At 37.0% G+C, this 22,135-nt stretch overlaps 1 protein-coding gene across 4 annotated transcripts in view; it reads right to left on the bottom strand.

The window, feature by feature from the left end:
- The window catches only part of unc5a (unc-5 netrin receptor A), a 186,208-nt gene extending 164,484 nt beyond the window's left edge, over positions 1–21,724 (bottom strand). For 3 of the 4 annotated variants that reach the window (XM_082177552.1, XM_082177553.1, XM_082177554.1), the window contains exon 1: positions 21,132–21,724. In XM_082177552.1, coding sequence (XP_082033678.1) covers positions 21,132–21,222 — 91 coding nt within the window. In that variant the 5' untranslated portion in view covers positions 21,223–21,724. The remainder of the gene's footprint in view (positions 1–21,131) is intronic. The other variant, XM_082177555.1, reaches the window with a different exon arrangement.
- Between the last annotated feature and the right edge of the window lie 411 nt (positions 21,725–22,135).

Below are 22,135 nucleotides of genomic sequence, written 5' to 3'. Positions count from 1 at the left end.
CAAACAACATCAAAACTCCCGAAGCAAATCTGAATCAGTCATACCACACCTCTCAAAAATGTCATTTAGATTCTCCACATAAATAGGAATTGTGGCTCTTTTTAATGAAGCGAAAACCAATAATGATGGCATTCTAAGTCTATAAAATGTTATAATAAGTAATAAGAGCCTATACTGGGTAAAAATCCAATCTCAAAACCCATGAACAAAACTAAGAAAATATGACTTGAACAACATTTAAGTTACAGGTTACAAGTGTTAAAGATACTAATGCAAGCAGGGCCGTTTACGACCATGTTGGCACCCTAGGCGAGATCCATATTAACCCAAACCCAGCACCCCCCAATCTCCAGAAAAAATTAAACTTCTAAACATTGATTTGATGCTTTTTACAAGTTATAGGCTTTTTGTTTCTTATTAAGCAGTGAAATTATTTTCTTTATGTAGGTAAATGATTGAAGTCGCACGTCCAAATGATTGTCATAGCAACACTAAAGTGCAGAGATGTTTTAGGAATGAAAATTTCCCAGATTTCGAGTGCGCAGTAGAACACATGTTTCTTAATAGTCCCAATCAGAACACATTGTTCTTAAATTGATTTCTTTTCCAGTTTACTGGATGGCCATTTCTCCCTTCGCCCAATGCCTATGCCTTTAGGTTCAGTATCATTAGGCTCTGTGTTAAAATGGCAATATGAACGCTAAGCGGACCAAGCCTAAATGTTTTTTGTTTTTTTTGGTTTGGACCAAACAAACCGAACTACAAGTGAACACACCCTTGAAAAAACCTTGCTCCGTGTTCAATCCATGTCAATCAAATGTGCTCCACTGTAAAATTATTTTATTGTGTATTTAAATAGTAGCCCATCAACCTCTACCTAGATGTATTAAACAAAAAATAAATACAAAATGGGCTACTTAGGCTATAATAAGAAATAATACCACAGAAAACGTTGAATTTGGAAAACCTTGCATTATAATTATGTAAATGAAACAAAGGTTTTATTGACATTACCAGTATGTTTTAAACTTTTAAAATCAATTTCATACGGATTATAATTTACCTACAGCTTATATGGTGATCAGTGCATTTGATTAGAATATGATTTAAAATATTTTATAAAAAAGTAGAGGTATTACTGACCTTAAGATTTTATTTCTACATGTTAACAGAAAACTTTATTTGGTTTTCTGGACAGACTTTTTTTTTTTTGCTGTTATTGTTCTCGAAGCTGTGGTTGTGGCAATGATTAGCCTACCCAACACAAATGTTCAATGTGTTATTTCCCCCATACCACCCATCATTCATTTTTATGCACTAAATATTTGGATTTCTAATCACTGTATTTGTGATAACATTTAAAAAAACTCCATCTTTCTTATGCTAATATTCATCTTAAATGTACTTAACACGTGTTGCATTCTTGCAACAACAACAAAAAAATGCTTGCCGCTCATTGGCACCCCCTTCAGCTGGTGGGATCTCCCAACCGCCTAGTTCGCCTAGAAACAGCCGTGACTGCAAAAGTATAGCCTATATACTTTAAAATGATAATTCAGAAACCATTGTGATATGCTGATTTGTTGATTAAGAAAAAAAATCTTATTTTTACCAGTTTTACTCAGTTTTGTAATCAATTGTGGCACTTAATATTTTTGTGTAAAGAGTGATACATTTTTTCAGTATTTTTTGATGAATAGAAAGTTCAAAAGAATAGCCTTTATTTGAAATAGTGAAGACATTTATAATGTAACAAATGTTGTGTCACTTTTGATCAGTATAAAGCATCATTGCTGAATAAAAGTATTAATTTCTTTTAAAAAAAATTTGAATGGTAGTGCAAAGTAAATAAATTATAAATATTTTAAATATGGTACATTATAAATAAAAGCTTTAAAAGACAAAACTACACTAAACAGCAAAAAAAGTTTCTGAATGCAGCACTCATATTCTAGCCAATCAGAAACACAGAGGCGAGTTTTGAAAAATAAAAATCTTATGATAATGGTATCATACATCTAGCTGAAATAACACAAAAAACTATTTGATCTATTTCTCTATAAAAATGTGACCAGCTATTTTAACTGAAAGTTGGGCCTTTCATTGAGTGCCAAGATTTCTAGTACAAGTAAAAGTAAAAAGTAGCCAAGTATGCATTTGAAACGGTTAGGCTACACTTAAACTACATTAAAACCCTTAACACAATCTCTGAATAAGGCTGAATAAAAGGCTTTTCACCATATGTCTAAGTCAGCCAAACAGCAATAATAGAGTACATTTGTGAAGCACCAGTGAATCTCAAAGCTCTTTGTACTCTGGGTTAATTCATGAATGAGAGGCTGAGATTGTTATCACCTGAGCTATACATAACCTGATTTTGGCATCAAAACACCCATTCAGAGTGTTCGACTACTTGGAGAAACGAATGTGTATACATTTAACAGTGCAAGATTTAATGTAATGATTCAGGGGGTGAAGCAGCATGCTTTCGGCTGGGTAATTAGGTGGCCTGCGTTGAGACTGAGACAGTGCCAGGACACCTCTACTTTTCCCAGCATGGTGAAGTCTTCAGCAACCACAGTGAGTCAGGGAAAGAAGAAAGGAGATGATTCATAGAGCTCTCAATGAAGACGCTTCTTCGCAGAATGCAAGACAGAAATGTTTCTTACACCAGAAGCTGTGAATGTCTGGGGCTGAAACTTGAATTGTTTTCAAAATAGCAGCAAACCACAAACTAAAGGCTGCCTACATAGGTCATGGTGGACTCTACAGATATTTTTAGACATCTCAGAGAAAGAGAGACATGTAAAGAAATAGCTCACCCAAAAATGAACATCCTGACATTATTTATCCTAATGTTGTTCTAAACCTGTATGCTATTTTTGCCACGGAACACAATGATACATTTTAAAGAAACTTTACTTACTGGTTCATAGCAATCACTACTGTCAAACTCTGACCAGAAAAAAAAAAATCCTCCTTAAGAGACTCAAAACTACAGAGCCCCTAAAAGGACCTTTGCAAAAATAAAAATTTACAGGCTTTCGCGTGCTCAAAAGAAACTTTTGCGCCGTGCTCACAAGAAACTATCGCATGCTCACGCGTTACAATTTCCGATTTGCGTTATAGCGTCAATCTTTCTGTTGAAGTTTAAAATAGATTTTGATTAATTCATGCACACCAATGCTCTTGTTTTCTTCATAGTAAGATGGCAGTGACGCAAATTGCACGCAATCCTGAAATTGTAACGCGTGAGCACGAGATACGTTTCTCGTGAGCAAGTGAAAGTCAGCATATTTGTATTTTTGCCAAGGTCCCTTTAGGGGCTTGGTACAAAACAGTATAGTCAATATGACTTTTGAGGTATATGTTCCAAGTTGTCTGAAACCAAACAACAAATGTGCGAATATCAATTATTCACTAAAAACAGTTTTCTCTGCCACAGCTCTAAAATGTTATTCTCTATTCAGGCTATGTTGAGAGAAAAACTTAAAGGGATACTTACATTTACATTTACATTTATTCATTTAGCTGACGCTTTTATCCGAAGCGACTTACAATTGCTATTTATGTCAGAGGTCGCACGCCTCTGGAGCAACTAGGGGTTAAGTGTCTTGCTCAGGGACACATTGGTGTCTCACAGTGGATACTTCACCTCTGGAAAGATGAATGTGTATTTAAAATAGGTCATTTATGTAGAAGAAATGTGAAATTATTTTTGAATTTGGAGCCTTCTAGACTGAGAAAAGCCAGAACATTTATTTTTGACTTATGTGGATGAAAGACAACAACTCCCAGAATGCACTTGCTTCGCTGCCTTAGGAGGCCACTCCCAAGCCACGCCTACCGGTAAGAGAGCTCAGCTGTTAAACAACAAGAAAACGAGTCTCCATGAGTTTGCCCGGGATTTCGAGATCGCCCAAAATGTCCGGGATTCGGCTTTTGCGTTCTAGTCGCCATTCATTATGTTTACTGTGGCGAGCAGGACGAGGCTGAGGGGCGCGGGAGAACGGTGCGAGGCCGGTGGCGTGATTACTGAGACGCACCGGTCTCGTATCTCTCACGGAGGAGGAGGAATTTTCTTAGCAATGTTAAAACGCACATCAACCGGTCACTTGTTTAGCGTTGATGTAAACACTACATTCAGATTCACCAATCGGAATGAATTCAGTTAGATTGAAACAAAAGGTGTGCATGTAAACAATGAATGGCGACTGCAGAAAGCAAAAGCCGAATCCCGGACATTTTGGACGATCTCGACGGCGGACATGTCCGGGAAAAAGAGGATGGTAAACCCTACTACTCAGCTTTCTCCTACTTCTCAGCTTTCTCCACAGAGCAAGAGCCTGTTGGCTTACCTTCCAAAGAAAGACGGCTGACACTGTGTGTACATTCTGTGAGTGAGATCCCTCTATGGGCGGGTTGAACACATGCGGGACAGCTCCTCCTACTGTAGTCTTTAGCCTCTGGACAAAAAATCCTCAGATGACGGAAAATTACGATTTTTGCGTCATCGGAGGATATTTTCCAGACAAAAAATACATAAATCTCTCCTCTCAGGGGGATATGAGGGTGGAAAGCACGGTAATTCGAAAATACTACAGGTTTTCTACTAATACAAAGCTTAATGCTAAATCCTGAAGTATCCCTTTAAATTTCAGTCTGTTCCTGGCACACACACACAAAAAAAAAAAAAACAATCCCGAAACTCCCATAATTTTACGGTTAACAATAACTCTTGACTGAAGCATAGTGTCAAAAACTGTGGTTATACCATGACAAACTCATAGTAGAATCTCCCAAAAAAAGAATTCCTGCCAAAACTTTTATCATTTAAAAACTACATAATGTCAGAACTAAAATCTAGAGTGAGGTTACAAAAGTCTGAAGTTGGATTTTTTTTTTATATATTAAAAAAAAATTGTGGCTTGCCCCCAAAAAAATTGTTGAAAATGTTTTATTATGTTCTTGACACAAAAGTGAAGACAGGAGTACTGTATAACATATGAACCACTTTCAAAGTGCTTTTATGGTTTTTGTTTGTTATTCCACAAAATAAAAAGAAAAGATTGGAACGACAATTTTGATAAAGATTGACCCTGCTAAGGTTTGTTGTAAATAGTTTCACAGACCTAAAAAAATATGAATAAATTCAAAGAATTGTCTTTTGTAAACCATCTGGCAACATCTTGTTTATAGACCATGACTGAAGCTGAAAGGAACATTCAGGGTTAACTTCAACTTGATGTCTAAGGACAGCATTTGTGGCACGCTGTCAATTACCAAAGCAATCATTTCAATGTAATGCACTTACTGGAAGCCTTGCAGGCAAGCTGACAGCGGCACGAATCAACGATTAAAATAAACATTAAGTTGTAAATAACCAGGAATATTCCTTTAAGGCTTTGAAGTTATTAAAAACAGCAAAAATCCATTTACATTGGCAAACTTCCTCACTTTCTCCAGTATGCATTAATCATTATTAACACTGCATTTCTGCACTGCACTTAAATATTATAATTTAAAATGTGCTAAAGATGTATGACAATCACTTGAAGAGCAAGATGGCATGCTGTCCTCTAAGGACAGGATGTGACATAAGGAGTTTGGCACTGTACAGCCTTTTATTGCGGTGACATCATATCCAAGGGTTTCAGACACCTCATATAAAGCTTGAAAGAGGTTCACTTCTGCAGTGAGAGCAGAAATTAACAGAAGGCCTTGTTCATTTATATGATCCAGCTCTCAGATCCTTTTGCCCCAAGAGACTCTTGCTGAACATGCAGTACCTCAGCAGGCCATTTCTGAAAATGTGTGCGATTTACACTGAAAATGTATTTGATATGTTTGGCTTTGTTTAGGAGAGGTCAAAAGAGGTTGTGGCTCTCAAATTACATTTAACCAGTCTCAAGAGTTGAATTTGTAAGAATCTCACCGTTTTCCTCTCAGTGCTAAAAGACACATCCTTCACTACAGCTCATTCAAAATGCATGAGTACAAAACGCAAACCTGAGTTCATCCTTTTTTGTAAATGAACCAGAAAACATGTTTATAGCTGAAATAATACAATCAAAGTCCTTTTAGACCACCACACACACACACACATTTACAGTAAATACACGGACTGACTGTCTCCATATGCCATTTCACAGAGGCACGAACAGTCAGGTCTCTAAAGAACGACTGTAAGACTAATGAGCCCCCTGGGTTATTATAAACAAAAGAAAGCGACGAGAGGACTACCTTTAAAGGTCTTTGAAACATACTGAAATCCTGTGCTTTCAAGGATTAAAAAAAGTATAGGCTTAAATGCAAAAGTAAATGACACATTTACAGTATTCATTCAATTCCATAGGCAGTGCAAAGTCCCAGAATGAGCAATTCTGTCATGATTAATTATACAAGCATGGAGTCTTAAATCTATTTCAACGGCTTCACTGCTCCTAATGTCCTTGCCAAGAAATGCTACTTCTTTGTCTTTCTGAAATCTGAAATCTCGTCCGCTGCGACCACATTTCACACACAAACCGAGCCTAACACGAGGGTTGGCAACATATTATTCTCTGTTAAAGTAAAGGGAGGAAAATGAAATGTTTTACCCACACACTTTTCTCAAGCTAGAGGTTGCTAATAAAAATGGTTGCCAAAGGAAGTAGTAAGCATGCTAGTTTTCCAAATGAATATACTGTCATTACAAATGCTAGTGTGATGCTGACATCTACCCTCAGAAAATAATTACCATGGTAGCTTCTGCCAAAATACCAGTTACTACTGTTATTTTTCTACCGATAAAACATAATAAATGAAAGCTTTTATAAATATTTTTTGGACTACTGTACCATGCATGAAAAGTCCCAGATATTACTAAAATATGTATCATAAGAAGTCACATTTATTTCTGTGAAAGCCTTAAGCTTTAACAGCATCTCAATAAAATATGAAACAACGAAATGAATACCTGGTTTCACAGACAAGGTTTAAGGCTAGTCCCAGACCAAAATGCATGTTTAAGCTGTCTTAACTGAAAGCAACTTGTACTGACATATCTTAAAATTATGTCAGTGCCATTGTTTTGCCTCAAGATGAACACCAGTAATGTTTTTTTTTTAGGAGGCATGTTTATAAAAGTTACTTAAATGTCCTCATTTAACTAAGGCCTAATCCTGGCTTAATTTAAGCCCTGTCTGTAAAACCAGGCCTATAAATAGAGAAATATAAAACTATTAAAACAAAATAAGTTAATATTCAGTGAACACTTCAAATAACATCCTGAAATGTTACATTTGTGACCGAATTCTTCCTTATGATGTACTGATATATTACATTTTTTTAATATGAACATTGTGTCCGTAATAAACACTTTTTTTTTTTACAGTATGAAAATTGTTTCCCTCACTGCTAGACATTTGTCAAAACAAACAGAGCTATGAAACTATTGGTTTTGGCTATTGCTTGTTGATTCTGGCAAACAGCTCCGTAAGCTGACAGGAAACAACGCGGCACTGATTGTCATGAAATCGACAAACTTTAATTTTATGCGACATTGCATTTTTACACGGTATCTGGAGCTGGCACAAAAGACACTCCGCAAGCAGCTTTTAGATTCGGTTTTATTTATCTGTTTATTCATGACAGTGGTGGCTAATACCACATTTCCATCATTTTACTGCAAACAATAACAATAAATGTAGTATAGTGGTAGATATACAGTACTGTGGTTACCATATAGTAAGGGTACAGCCTCCAGAAAGGCTATTTCTTAAGAATGTTATTTTAAAACTACAAAATGTCAATACTGAAATATAGAGTGGGGTTACAGAAGTCAGCAAAGTGTAAAAATCAAATATTCAGATTTTAAATATCCTTCTTGTCTCTGAAAAGGGTGAGCAGATGTTTTGAGTTCCCTTGATGAGTGAAGGCTGAGCTATGGCCAGTGTTGACTCAGTTAAAATTGCCAGCCTGAGGCGCAACTGCATGGAATATGAACGTAATGAGCAAAGGTCAATAGGTCGTCTTCCCTGTCAACATCATCACTTCAAGAGGACACGTTTTGGCCGCCTCTCAGCCAACCCGCCCTCAAATATCCTTGCCATTAGAGAGTTCATGCCACCTCCAGCCTGCCTGAGGTACTTTGTATTGACTTGAGCCAGGCTCGAACAATCACAAGCTAATGCTAAAACACATATGCCAGCATACTGTTGTTTATATTATGTTACATTATGCCACATGGAAATCTTTCGTACACAACAAAGAAATGAACTACTTTTTTTTTCTTAAGAAAATTTTTTAAAAATGGCATGGCTTGCTGCTATGCAGTTCCTAAAGCATTCTGAGTGTTTCTAAAGACTGTTGCTATGTGGTTGCTCGAGTAGTTGATCATAGACCCCACCCTCTTTATGATGATAACCATAACAACAGTTATATAAAAAGTACTGTCATTATGTATCACTTTATTATAGATTTATGTCACAGATATAACCACAAAATTATATGGAGAACAAATATTTGTTTAAAAAGTCTTAAAACTAAATATGTCTGACATTTAATAATTTAGCATACATTTGGGATTTATTTAAAGAACAACTCACTATTTTAGGTATTATTAATGCCGGAACATATTGCAAACTGAAGTTTAATACTTATGTTATACTATTTTGTTTTTCAAATCCATAACTATAGCTGCACGATTCTGGATAGATTGAAAAATCAAGATTTTTGTGTTTCAAACAGAGATCAAGATTCTCCCACGATTCTGAACAGACAACTAAAGAAAATAACATGCAATTTACTCTGACGAATGTTAATTGCTGCAGTCTATTTAAAATGATTAATGAATCTGAATGAAAAAAAAAAAAAAAAAAAAACGTTTGAAAGAATGGTTCAATGACTCATAAAAGCTGCCTCCCAATTCAGAGGCTGCATCCTTCGAAGGCCGACTGCATCACAGCAGCACAACGAAGGCTGTTCCAATTCGAAGGCTCCTTCAAAACGGCCTTCCAAATGTATCCTTCGTATCCCGTGAAACCGCGCCAGTGATGACAGGATTTTTTGAGAAGACAGAAGTATTGGGTTTCAACTTACTCAAATATCAAATGATACAAACGTAAAAAACGCACCTTTAAAGCGGTTAAAGATATAATTTATACTCTTTATTAAACACAGAAATGGAGAACATATTCCTGGTGAACATATTCAGACCGTTTGTGAACCCTGTTTTGTTTTCAGAGTTTAATATAACTTTAAAAAAAAATCCATACCAAATGATACCATCACTCAATGGCAGCTGTCACAGTTGCTAGGCGACAAGAACAAACCTTCATAGGCTAGACTGTCCCATTTAACACTACTCGTTCGAGCTTCGTGGCCTTTGAAGTATGCGTCCTTCAAAGGATGCAGCTAAATACTTCACTTGTTTCATTACTGAATGAATCAGTGTTTCTGAACAAATCTCTTGAATGTTAAAAAACAATTATTTGTCATGGAATCATTCAGTCCCTTGTCACCACCTAGAGGCGTAACAATAAAGCACCCTGTTACTTTCAAAAGGTGATTTACTCTATTTTGATCACTTCCATAGACATTAGTTTTTATATTCAAACTATAAACTTTATCCAAGTTCTTCTGTGATATGAATATTTGTAACAAATATAACAATACTGTGTGGTTGAAAAGACTGGTGAAGCCGTTTCATACATACACCTGCTCTCTCTGGGTCAGCGCCAGCGCAGATTTGAATGTCCGTACTTGTCAAAGGTTTAATGAACACAGGCAGATCGTTGTCATTTAGGAATAAGATTGCGTGGGTGTTTGAATCGACATTGCGATCTTTTAACGATTAATCGTGCAGCTCATTCCATTACCCTGAGCAAAAAAAGTTATAGAGTTAAGAGTTTAAACATTCTTGTATGATCAACCTCCTCTCCTTCCAAATGCAATAATCAAAGTTCACAAAGAAACCTCAGTCACCTCCAATATCAATATCTCTTAGTGCCAAAAAAGCTTTGCCTTAATACCCAGAGGTCTAATACATAGAATCCCAGAAAAGCATGTTTGCCTTCATGATTATAAGCATGTTTTGAATGTAGGTAAGCCAGGAACCAAAGACAATTCTGCACTTTGAACTCAGAAAACTCAATGGTCAAGAGTACATTAAGCTGCATCCAGATTAGCCGTTTGTGTAAGAGACAGGCTGAACTCGAGAGTTTCATTAGCCTTGAAGTGGGCAAAATATCAATATGATGCTCTGTCATTTCTTTTGATGCTGGACCAGTTATGCAGTTCAAAAGAAAGCTCCGCCCTTACTTGTATTATGGGCTTGCGGAGCCGGAGCGTTCTATCTACATCACGGTAGTAGTCAAGACAATGCTCCCTTGTGGAAGCCCTCTGGAAGTCTCGTGTGCTGCTGCTGCTGCTGCACGGCGCATACAAATAACAAAGCTCTGGAAGAAACTTAGACAAAGGCTACAAAAGGCCCCAGAGGACTTGTATAAAAGGCGGGGATTGAGCACCTCCGTGTTTAACTCTACTTTGTCGTTGATTGATGGCCAATTAAACAGTTAGAGAGTTATTGATCACAGGAGAATGAAGAGCATCCCCAAACAACCTTAAATATGCTGGTTGATGAACCACAGATGGGCTGAGAGCAAGCAGAGCGACACAGGAAATTTTTCATGTTTATGTTCGCCGTTGCCACTGAATAAACCCTATGGAGTAATAATAGCTGGAGAAAAAAAATATCCGCTTTTGTTGCATTACCATTGCGGGATGAAGCAAAGTGCTCGAGTCTATTGAGTATTCAAGCAAATGGTTCATCATTAAAGCGGACAGATCTTACTTAGATCTTGCAGTCTGTGAGTCAAGCCAAAAGCACCTTGGGAAATGCACTCTTATCTCTTCGGGGAGGGGCATTCACCCAAGGCTTTCATAGACTCTAGTGCTCACAATGTGCTGAGAAGTAGTGTCTGCACATTAAAGGCATCTGCTCTCAAGGTCAACAGTACTCCAGCTTTCTCTGGCCACTGACAGCACCTCAGGGAAGAACACGATTAGTCTCTCTGGTGACAGCGCTGATCTTTGGTTCCTCCTGCTGACCGCATCCTTTCTGAAGGGCGTCGCAACGCTTGCAGGAAGGAGCAGGTGTTGGGAGCCCAGGATAGGACCAAAGGGGTCTGGAGAAAGCATCCGTTAGCATTCTCGTTCATTTCAAAAAGGCCCTTTTAACATTTCTGGGTTTCTCAGAAGCAGAAGTCACCATAGTTGAGAAAACTTCTATAACTGTTAACGGAAACTACAACAAATCATTTTTGCATTCCCATTTGCTAAAGTTTCTATCCTATTTCTAAAAATAGAAACACTGATTACATTGATCAGAACAGAGAAAGATCAACTGTTGTGCTAGGGTGCTTTCATACTAGAATCCAAGTTTAATTGGTGTCAGAGTTCGGTTCCTTTGAATGATGTGAATGCTGTTTTCAGAGTTCAGGTGCGCACCGGCAAACCGTACCCGAGTCTGAATAATAAAAGGTGGTCTGAGGCAGTGGCGGCTGCTGGTCTTTCAAAGAAGGGAAGCTCATTCATTTTCGGCCTACATCATAAAAATTGTCCATTTATTTATACGTAAATTCTATGTTCCTTTTCAAGAAAATGCTCTGTGACCCTGTCGTACCAACTAGGCGTCTTTTCCAGTGACTTGACCAGTGTCCTCTCAATGGCCAGCAGAGTTAAATAATTGTATAAATGTAACAATATAATAAAGGTATAAATAATAATATAATAAAGCATAATAATACAACTACTAATAATACATATTTTAAATTATTTTAATAATAATTTTTTAATTATTACTACTAATAATAATAATAATATATAAAAAATATAATAAGTAATAAAATAATAAAGGTATAAATGTATAATTGTGTGAAATGTATTATGAAAATTGGCTAGCATTTTCGACAAGCACAGACACTCCAATCATCACGCAAAAGCCCGGAGTCCAGGCGGGACATAATCGCAGCATTTATCCAATGACCGTCTAGTTTCGAAGCACTGAAAAAAACTGTTCAAAGCAGCCCCATTGAGGTCAATGGACGCTGGGCTTCAACAGGGAAATGCACTGTGATGCTACGTGAATGTATGAGAAGGAAATCGAGTCAGCTGACCTGCTATATGTAACTGATTCTGAACGAACTCGTCTTTGAGATGAACGTTTTCTAACGCATTTTTAGTCAATAAAATGTTAATACAATAGTACATATTTGTCCATACATTTTTTGACATTATAGGGGAAGCAGTCTTAAAGAAATCCCCACTGGTCTGAGGCATGAACTCCAGTATGGTTCATTGCTATTATGCAATCCTTCGAAATCGCGAAAGAGAACCATTATTGATGATGTATAATTTGATAAAACTGTGTTTGATTGCATTCTCACTCGCTTTCCTGACAAGCGTGACTGACACTGCAAGCAGAGAATGTGGCCATTAGCAGAAATGGACTCCTGCCTTCTTTAGAGCATTTGCAGTACTTTAGTGGCAGATAGACACAAGTGGCATTATGTGCTGACACTTTGAAAATGAAACCGAAGGTTAAAAAACCAAAATATAAAAATGAGGTGAGCAACGCTATGCATTTTGTCGCCTTCTCCTGCGTCGTTGTTACCAAGCAACAAGCTGCTGCTGCTTTGATTATGCAAATGCACTGTGGTTTCGATCCAAATAATATAATGTGAACACAATCCAGGAGGAGGGGGAGCAATCGAACCTAGTATGAAAGCACCCTTGAAACACTTGTGCAACTAGTTTTCTGTTATTTAATGCAAAGGTAAGACAACACAAAGTATATTGGTATAAATGTTCATATTTAAAAAAAAACAACAACTTGAAACTGTGGAAACACGTCTGTGAATGTGGCTGCATTTGTTTTGAAATCTTTGCTATCCTGCCCCGTGATGAAAGACAACAGACGGGGAAAAATCCATTTCACATCTTTTAAGACATTCCAAAAATAAATACAGCACTCGTAATTTAACGGGGGGGGGGGGGCACTGCCCTTTTTCAAAATTAATCAAAAGTGCCCTTCTCAAACAAATATCAAAGATAATATTGTGGTCAATAAAACAAAATGCATTTGATTATAATTAACATGACAATGTGTACAAAACTAAAGTAGCCTAAATTCCCGTTTATTTTTACGTTTCTATCAATCCGAGGTCGGTGTCGTTGCCACAGCGCGTTGCTGTAGGTAATGTCAAGTTGTGTGTCTTGCTTCGGACGAGGGTCTAAAACTCCGGAGTAGTGTGTGTGGACGGCAGGTGTAAGTAACTGTAGCAAAAGTTAGGCTATGCGTTTTAAAATGAAAATGCACTAGTGTAAACGTAGGTATTTCACAGTCTGCTCGGGAACCGATGCTCTCAAACCAAATATTTATTTCAGTGAGTTTATGGCTTGAAGGCAGAAGGAATAAACCAGTTTTAAATATTACATAATTCATTGAAGCCTGTTTGTCATGTATAATACACCGACCAATCGTTATCTGGCACAACAAGTTAAAATCTCATTAGACAATATGAAGTGGAACGGTAATTTTCCAGTCATTCATAAATCGTTTGAGAATTAGATGGACAGATGAATTTACATTTATGAAGCAAACTGAATCTGCGTCGTTTAAACAATGGATGTTAATTGACTACAAAGCAAGGCAAAAAACCAGCACCAAAAGTCACATTAATGGTAAGTAGTATTAAAGTCACTTTTTATTTACTATGTAGATTGATACACCGTTTACCATTTGATCAAACTATCATAGTTGGTTAAATGAAGCCCAGGCCTATTATGTGAAGTGTTGGAGGACAACAACACGCAAAATGGAGACGTGAAAGGACTTTAACATTTTTGATAATTATGCAACAATAGCAGCCTATAATAGTACAGTAGCCTACTACTGGTCAAAAATTGACATTACTATTTTTATGCTTTTTTAAAAAATAAATGTCTCTTATGCGCATCAAGCCTGCTTTTATTTAATAAAAAAAAAATACAGAAATATATATTACAATTTAAAATAATGGTTTTCTATTTTAATATCCCTTAAAAATATCATTTATTTCTGTGATGCAAAGCTGGATTTTCAACAGCCAATACTCCAGTCTTCAGTGTCACATGATCTTTCAGAAATCATTCTAATATGCTGATTTATTATCAATGTTAGAAACAGTTTTTTTTTTTTTTTTTTTTTTTACCTGTGATACTTTTTTCAGGATTCATTGAATTCAGTATTTTATTAAAATAGAAATTATTTTATAAGTCTTTACTGTCGCTTTTGATCAATTTAGCAGCACATCCTTGCTTGAATAAAAATAGCCTACTAATTTCTTCTTTTTTTTTAAAGAAAGAAAGAATATTACTGGCCCCAAACTTTTGAATTGTAGTGTATATTGGTACAAAATATTTCTATTTTAAATAAATAATGTTCTTTTTTTTTAACTCCGAATCCTGAAAAAAGTATCAAAGGTTATAAATATATTATAAAAGAAAACCATTATTTCAAATTGTAGTAACATTTCACAATATTACAGTTTTTTCAGTATTTTAGATCAAATAAATGCAGCCTTGATGAGCATAAAGGGCTTCTTTCAAAAACATAAAGAATAGTAGTGTCTAAACTTTTGGCCGGTATATATATATATATATATATGAAGAGTTCAGATGCAAAAGCCTCTAAATGCCATCTGAAATTTTCTTATAGAATGATCATTTTTATCAAGCTTGTATATTCAAGTTCAGTAATTTCACTTAAATGACAATTAATAGGTAATCTTCATTGCCATTTAAGTGAAATTATTGAATTTAAATATACGAGCTTGATAAAAATGATCATTCTATAAGAAAATTTCAGATGGCATTTAGAGGCTTTTGCATCTGAACTCTTCATATATATATATATATATATATATATATATATATATACACACATTATATTATTATATTATATTATATTATATTATATTATATTATATTATATTTATTTATATTTATTTATTTATTATTATAATATAATATAATATAATATAATATAATATAATATAATATACACACACATTTTTTTTTTACATTTGAGCCCCTGCCCCAAAAAACACCACGTCACCCCTTTAACAGAAGTCTATAAGTGTTTGAGTGAAGCGAAAGGGCACATTTCCGAGATCTGATGCAGTCTGATGGGAGACATCCCCCACCCCAAAGGTTCGTGTCACACTTTCTCATTTTCTCTGCCTCGCCTTTCTTTCCCTATTTGCATTTGACACTTATGGAGAAGACATATATAGCACCGCGAGATAAGAAAAGACCACATTTGTCATCAAATGGAACATGCTCTTGGATTATGGAAAGCCAGCTGCTGTTGACTTACACTGTTTGCCTTTTCCTCATCTCTGTTACATTTCATGCCTCTCCATTCATCAAAATCAAATACGGCTCAACGTATATTATATACAGTACATGTGTAGAAACTGTGTGAGTGGTAGAAATACACCCTCTATTTAAAAAAAAAGGAAAAAAGAAAACAGGATAAGGCGGTTGTAAAAATTGCAATGTGGCCGGCAATGAGTGAAATGAAACAACAAAAATGGATTTAATTACATTCTGCTTCGGAGCGCTTGTTGCGACTCCAAAATAACACTGCTCTCAGACATTAATCTGTTCTAATCTTTAATTTTTCTCAGAAATTTTCTATTGCTTGATTTTTTTGGTTCTTGAACATCATGAAAAGTCATTGGTTAGTATAACAGAGACCTCTCTTTATATCCATCATTTGACTTTATATCTTACACGAAAAAGGGCAAAAATCGTATTCCTCATTTTTCTTTCCTTTTTAGAAATGCACATCACCATGAAAACAGTCCAAATACCGTAGTGACAAGTAAGGTTTAGTAGTTCAAGGCTTAACCCTCTACTGCATGAATTTTGATGACACATGATAAAAATTATTTCACATCATTTCCTGGCTCATTTGGGAACATTTTATTGATTTATTGAAAAATGTCCCTCCCCCAACCCCCCCACCCCAAAATATTTTTTTGTTGCCTGAGGGCAACGTTATGCAACAATGGTAAAGAATCATAGAGAAAATGATCATTATACAATTCTCAGAGAGCAATACAAAAATAAAAAAAATAATAAAAAAATGTCAAGAAATCATTTAAGTAAAAAGGGAAAAACACTTGAAACACATCAATATACTTGATTTGATACAGACATAGGTTTGTATCATGTAGTGCGTCATGTCATATCATGTACTTCATGTATCCTAATCAACCCCATATACACTACTGTATAATGACAAAAGTATTGGGACCCCTCCAAATCATTGAATTCAGGTGTTCCAATCACTTCCATGGCCACAGTTGTTTAAAATCAAGAACCTAGGCATACAGATGCTTCAACAAACACTCTCAGGAGCTCAGTGAATTCAAGCGCGGTGATAGGTTGCCACCTGTGCAATAAGTCCATTCGTGATATTTCCTCACTACAAAATATTCCACGGTCAACTGTTAGTGGTATTATAACAAAGTGGAAGCAATTGGGAACAACAGCAACTAGGCCACAGAGTGGGGTCAGTACATGCTGAGGCGCACAGAAGTCGCCAACTTTCTGCAGAGTCAATAGCTACAGACCTCCAAACTTTGTAGAGAGCTTCATGGAATGGGTTTCCATGGCTGAACAGCTGCTTCCAAGCCTTACATCACCAAGTGCAATGCAAAGTGTGGGATGCAGTGGTGTAAAGCACGCCGCCACTGGACTCTGGAGTGACCAATCACGCTTCTCTGACTGGCAATCCAATGGACGAGTCTGGGTTTGGCAGGAAAACGGTACTTGCCTGACTGCATTGTGCCAAGTGTAAAGTTTTGTAGAGGGGGGATTATGGTGTGGGGTTGTTTGGTGGAGGGGGGATTATGGTGTGGGGTTGTTTGGTGGAGGGGGGATTATGGTGTGGGGTTGTTTTTCAGGGGTTGGGCTTTGCCCCTTAGGTCCAGTGAAAGGAACTCCTAATGCTTTAGCATACCAAGACAATTTGGACAATTTCATGCTCCCAACTTTGTGGGAACAGTTTGTAGATGGCCCCTTTCTGTTCTAACATGACTGTGGATGCTGCACATTAGTGTCACTTTGGTGACTTTGGGTGTTCCTGTGCACCCAGGAACCCTACATCTTCCCTACTTGTAACACATTATTTGCCATTGTGAGGTATTGTCCAAGACATCCTTGAAAAGTACCCCTTATCGCATAACGTTGCCCTGAGGCAACAAAAAGAAAAACTGAATTTGTGAACATGCAAAATAAAAAGAAATTCACAAAACCTGCCAAAAGGCTTCTCTACACCTTCATACACACACACATATTTTTTATGTACAGTTCATGTCATTTTAAATATGATTACTAAAGCAAATAATCTTGCTTTCATCTCACACCATGTGCTCCTGTGACCATGTGTCAGAAAAGGACGTCCCGCCTTCAAATGGTGCTTGATAGTGACTCCCAAACCTTATTGGACTGTTCTTTGATACTTTTTCAAACATTCTAATTGGTTGCAATCATTTAAAGAAAAATGTACTGAACACAGGGCTTAAGAAAACTTTCCGTTGCCTGGGGGCAACGCTATGCAGTAGAGGGTTAAATAACATTCAACTTTAAATATTAAAGTTGAATTGATTTAAACCTAACAAAAGACAAGACCACCAAAATGCTATAGCTTTATCATAATTGCAATAATCCAAATAATGAGAGTAAAATCACATCTCTGGGGTCTGAGGGGCCTTTGAACAGCTTCAGTTTACTGCACCCCAGAACCCAACCCTTCCAGTGAACAACCAAGCACACTCACACCAGTGCCAAAAATCACTGAGACAAGCCCACCACAAAATTCAACCACAAAAATCCCCAGCCTCTTTCTCACACAGAAAGAATTAACAGCAAACCCCTTACATATCTCTTTTTCCAAAGAGCTGGGAACAAACAAGAAACCATACTTTACTGCGAGTCGATTGCATGACTGGATTACTGTACTCTGCTGTACTTTCAGATTGTGCACTGAATTTAATGAAGCTGAAGTATGCTGTATACATTCCTGTATATACTATCCACAATTGTTGTTAAGTACTGTACAATTTAACCACAAATAAACAACTTTGGGATTGCAGGTCTGTTCTGATAAAATCATTGGGTTTTTTTGCCATCAAAGCTAAATGCATATAAGAAAATGCAATAACTATGTACATTAACAGTGCTTAGTTAGGATTGCAAAATCAATGTGGGCTTATCAACATTTAAATTGATAAATTCCAATTCCATGTCTTTTGTTGTTGATTATTTTATTTTATTTTCGTATTAAAGGAATAGTTCACTTAAAAATGAAAATGGTGTCATAATATACTCGAGTTGTTTCAAACCTGTATGAATTTCTATCTTCTGCTGAACACAAAAGATGACATTTTGAAGAATGTCGGTAACCAAACAGTTGATCGACCCAATTACTATTGCTTTATTAATTTTGCATATTAACAGCATGTATGACAGTATGTATTTCTGTGTAAAAAAAACAGTATTAGAATAAGAATATTTTGGTTTACTTTGCTACAATAAATAATTTTGGTACTGTATTGGGTCAACATAAAATCCTGAAGCAAGACCAATAGAGCCACTAACACAGGCTAAAGTATAAAACACACACACACACACCACAAACATAATGTGCTGATTCCTTTTGTCTACAGACTGATGAAAACCCTCCTGTCGGGTCAACGGTAGCTGATCTCCCTGAAGGCAGCACATTGTTCATGGAAGAGCTATATTCTGTCTCTTGTGTTCTCTCTGATGAAGACTGACAGGGCGACCTTTATTTTTGACCGGATTATGTTTCAGGGGAAAAACAAGTTGGCTTTTTTTATATATATATATATATATATATATATAGGAAAATTCACCGTCAGCATGTTTCTCCCTGGCGAGAGCACCTTGTGTGATCTTCGGACTAACAATGTCTGTGAGCACACGTGCTTCCATAATTTCCCCTCCATCCAATTTACATTTCCTCATCTTTACAAGTCTGGAGAATGAGAAAGTTCTTGTCTGATCTTTTTTCACTCGGAAGCGAAGCTGGATAAGTGTCCTTGACAAATTAAACAGAGCATGCAAAGATGGTGCAGGGCATTTTTCATGACGCCATGATAAAAAAATTAAAAAAAAATGCTTCATTTGAAGGGACGTTTGAATAAATGGAACTGTATTTCTTTCTGTCTTTCTGTCACTTTACCTCGTCTTAATTTGTGTGAAATCCTTCTCTAATGAGTTCACAAGAAAATACCTTCTTAATTCAGTTTCCTAACATAGTGTTTCCTAAAGCAAAGACTAAAAACACAACATTTAACAAGTTAGCCCTCTGTCCACAGCGGAGAGGAGGGAAAACAATATTAGCCAAGTGAGAATTTTTTTTACGCTGCTCTCAGGATACTCATCAGCGGTCCCCAGCTGGGCTCTATGGTGATGATTACTCTAAGACCTCCAGAAGCGCAACCCAACTTTCCCACAGTCATGTTTCCCACAGCCAAGACCTATACCTTCCTTCTCCTACTCTCTTGACACAGTGTAATACAAATCTCGGCAAGCCCAAACTGGTCAATGCAAACGTGTTGTGGGTGGACTAGGTCAATGTTTCCCAATCTTTTTTGTTTTATGGTCATCCACACCCCTTCATCCATATGCAGCCCAAAATGAGTTAATTTCAACTGATATTACACTAGACATAATTTATCATCATTACATATATTAAAATAGTTATTAAAATCATGTTTACATCAAATCAATTATGCATTATTTTTAACCTATAAGTTTACATCCTTGAATTTCTGCATTTATAGGTTCAGTAAAGGAAAAAATCCAAGTTCCCCTGGGCTGCACGCATCCCTGGTTGGGAAACACTGCACTAGACGACTGTGATTCTGTAACTGTAATTATGTCCAGGCATTGACAACAGGTTAATGTGCTATTTGATGTTATTATAATATGCAGCATTCTTTGTTTCATTCCTTTTTCAGTATGAATGTGCACAAAAACAATGACAACACAGTTAACAAAGGTTTGCAATAAATTTCCCCAATTAAAAAGATGCAACAAATAAATATTTATATGCATATCCACATTGATTCTTATGTAGAAACACATAAGCTGGGTATTTAAGAAATGCTCCAGACTTCATTTTTGTTGTGGGAGAAGTAACAAAGAGTGATTATTTGAGAACCTGACAATGTGGCATTTTGCTGGCTCGGCAAATAAATATATAAAAACAAGTGTTCATTATGAACATATAAATTTAGAACGTTTCATAATTATTAAAGCTTTAAACGTCAAGTAAAGCTGTACTTCTTCCTTTGTATGGCTACAATGGGTATAGCCAAGACAAGTGCAAGATGTGTGATGGGAGGAGAGCACGATTATTTGTGCATGCTCTTTTCCACTGAGCTGACCACGACTGCATGATTTACCTCATTTTATATATCTGCACACAACAAATATGCCCTGCACCGTTCAATGATCGCCAGAGCTCACTGTACTTCGCAAAGCTGTCATAAACACTGTCAATGCAGCAAGAACGGATGAATGTCGCCGCGTGGAAATGTGCGAGTGTCTACTTCATTCAAGCTGACGCTCACGGAAACGTAACGTGCAATACAGGGAGCAATATTCAATCATATATGTATCGGTTTAAAGCCTATGGCTTACATTTCTGGTCATTTTCAATTACACAAACCCTTGGTTTTGTGTAGCCTTCATATTTGTTGGAACAGTGATCTTGCTCGCGCCTTGAGTCTCGTGCTCGCAGAAACATGTCAATCAAACTTACTGCACGTTCAAGTTCTTATAGGTTCTTCACGGCATGGTTATTAAAAGTAGCAATAATAGCGCAACTTGGATCAAATGACATATTTCGCATACAAGTGAACACCGTGAAATGTTATATTGTTGTTATTCGTGAAACCACATCACAAAAGGAGCCGGCTGCTGGGTGTAAAAGCAATTACGCCCTGCTTACACATGGCTTTATCAGTCGCAACTGAAAGACACGTTTAAACATTAATTAAACTCACCAATGAAGGTAAATCCGGACGAAAACAAGCAGATCCATGTGAGTACAAGCCCGGATCTCCAGTGGACAAAGGGACCCAGGTGTAACGGCATCTTTATCACCTTCTTGTTCAAGTTTAAGTCAGTAATATCAACTGAATGAGCTGCGAGGAGTATCTGCTTTATGGCTGGGTTTAGTTTTTGCAATATTACGCCGATCAGCGCATTTATAAGTCCTTTTTCAACACGTATCCTCTTCCTGTACCTTGGCCATCAGTGCGTCTTCGTTGCTCAGAGACAGCAGCGCATCACAGGTGTGGTAAATAAAGACGCCACTCTAATTTCTTCAGCTCACTCACCCACATACACACTCCAGACGTGTGAAGAGATAGAGAAAGAGCACAAACGTCCTCACTCTTATTCGTCTTCTCACTCTCCGCTGCAGAATACTTGCTCCGGTAAAGAGAACGGTGTATATTGGCTTCAGCGCGCGAACATCTGCTGCTACAGCAATGCAGGAGTGAGGAGACGCGATGTATAGAGCAGTGAGGGAGCAAAACCCGGAGCGGAGTCCTGCCCCTTCACTGGAACGGAGTGTGGAGAGCCTTGGATACGACGCGTCATGTAAGTGAACAAGTGATTTAAACCGCCTAGTGTTTAAACAGAAGAGAGCGGGGCAATTTGTCACACTTTTACGAAAGTTTTATAGCGTTTAGTCGTGGCTGCAAAAAATCTTGCCAACTAAAAGATAAAGTAAAGCTAAAAAGTCCATTAAACACGTTGCCATTTTGTGTTAAATGGATAGTTCACTCAAAAAAGAAAATTCTGTCATCATTTACTCACCCTCAAGTTGTTCCAAACCTTTATGCATTTCTTTCTTCTGCTGAACACAAAATAATATATTTTGAAGAATGTTGGTAACCAGACAGTTGATGGACCCCATTGACTTCCTTCCATATAGTAGGCTATACAAAAATACAATGGAAGTCAATGGGGCCCATCAACTGTTTGGTTGCCCATATTCTTC

Source organism: Leuciscus leuciscus (genome assembly GCF_965113295.1).
Source record: "Leuciscus leuciscus genome assembly, chromosome: 8".
NCBI lineage: Eukaryota > Metazoa > Chordata > Actinopteri > Cypriniformes > Leuciscidae > Leuciscus > Leuciscus leuciscus.
The sequence above is the reverse complement of the archived record's forward strand: the minus strand, read 5'-3'. Positions and strand labels throughout refer to the sequence as shown.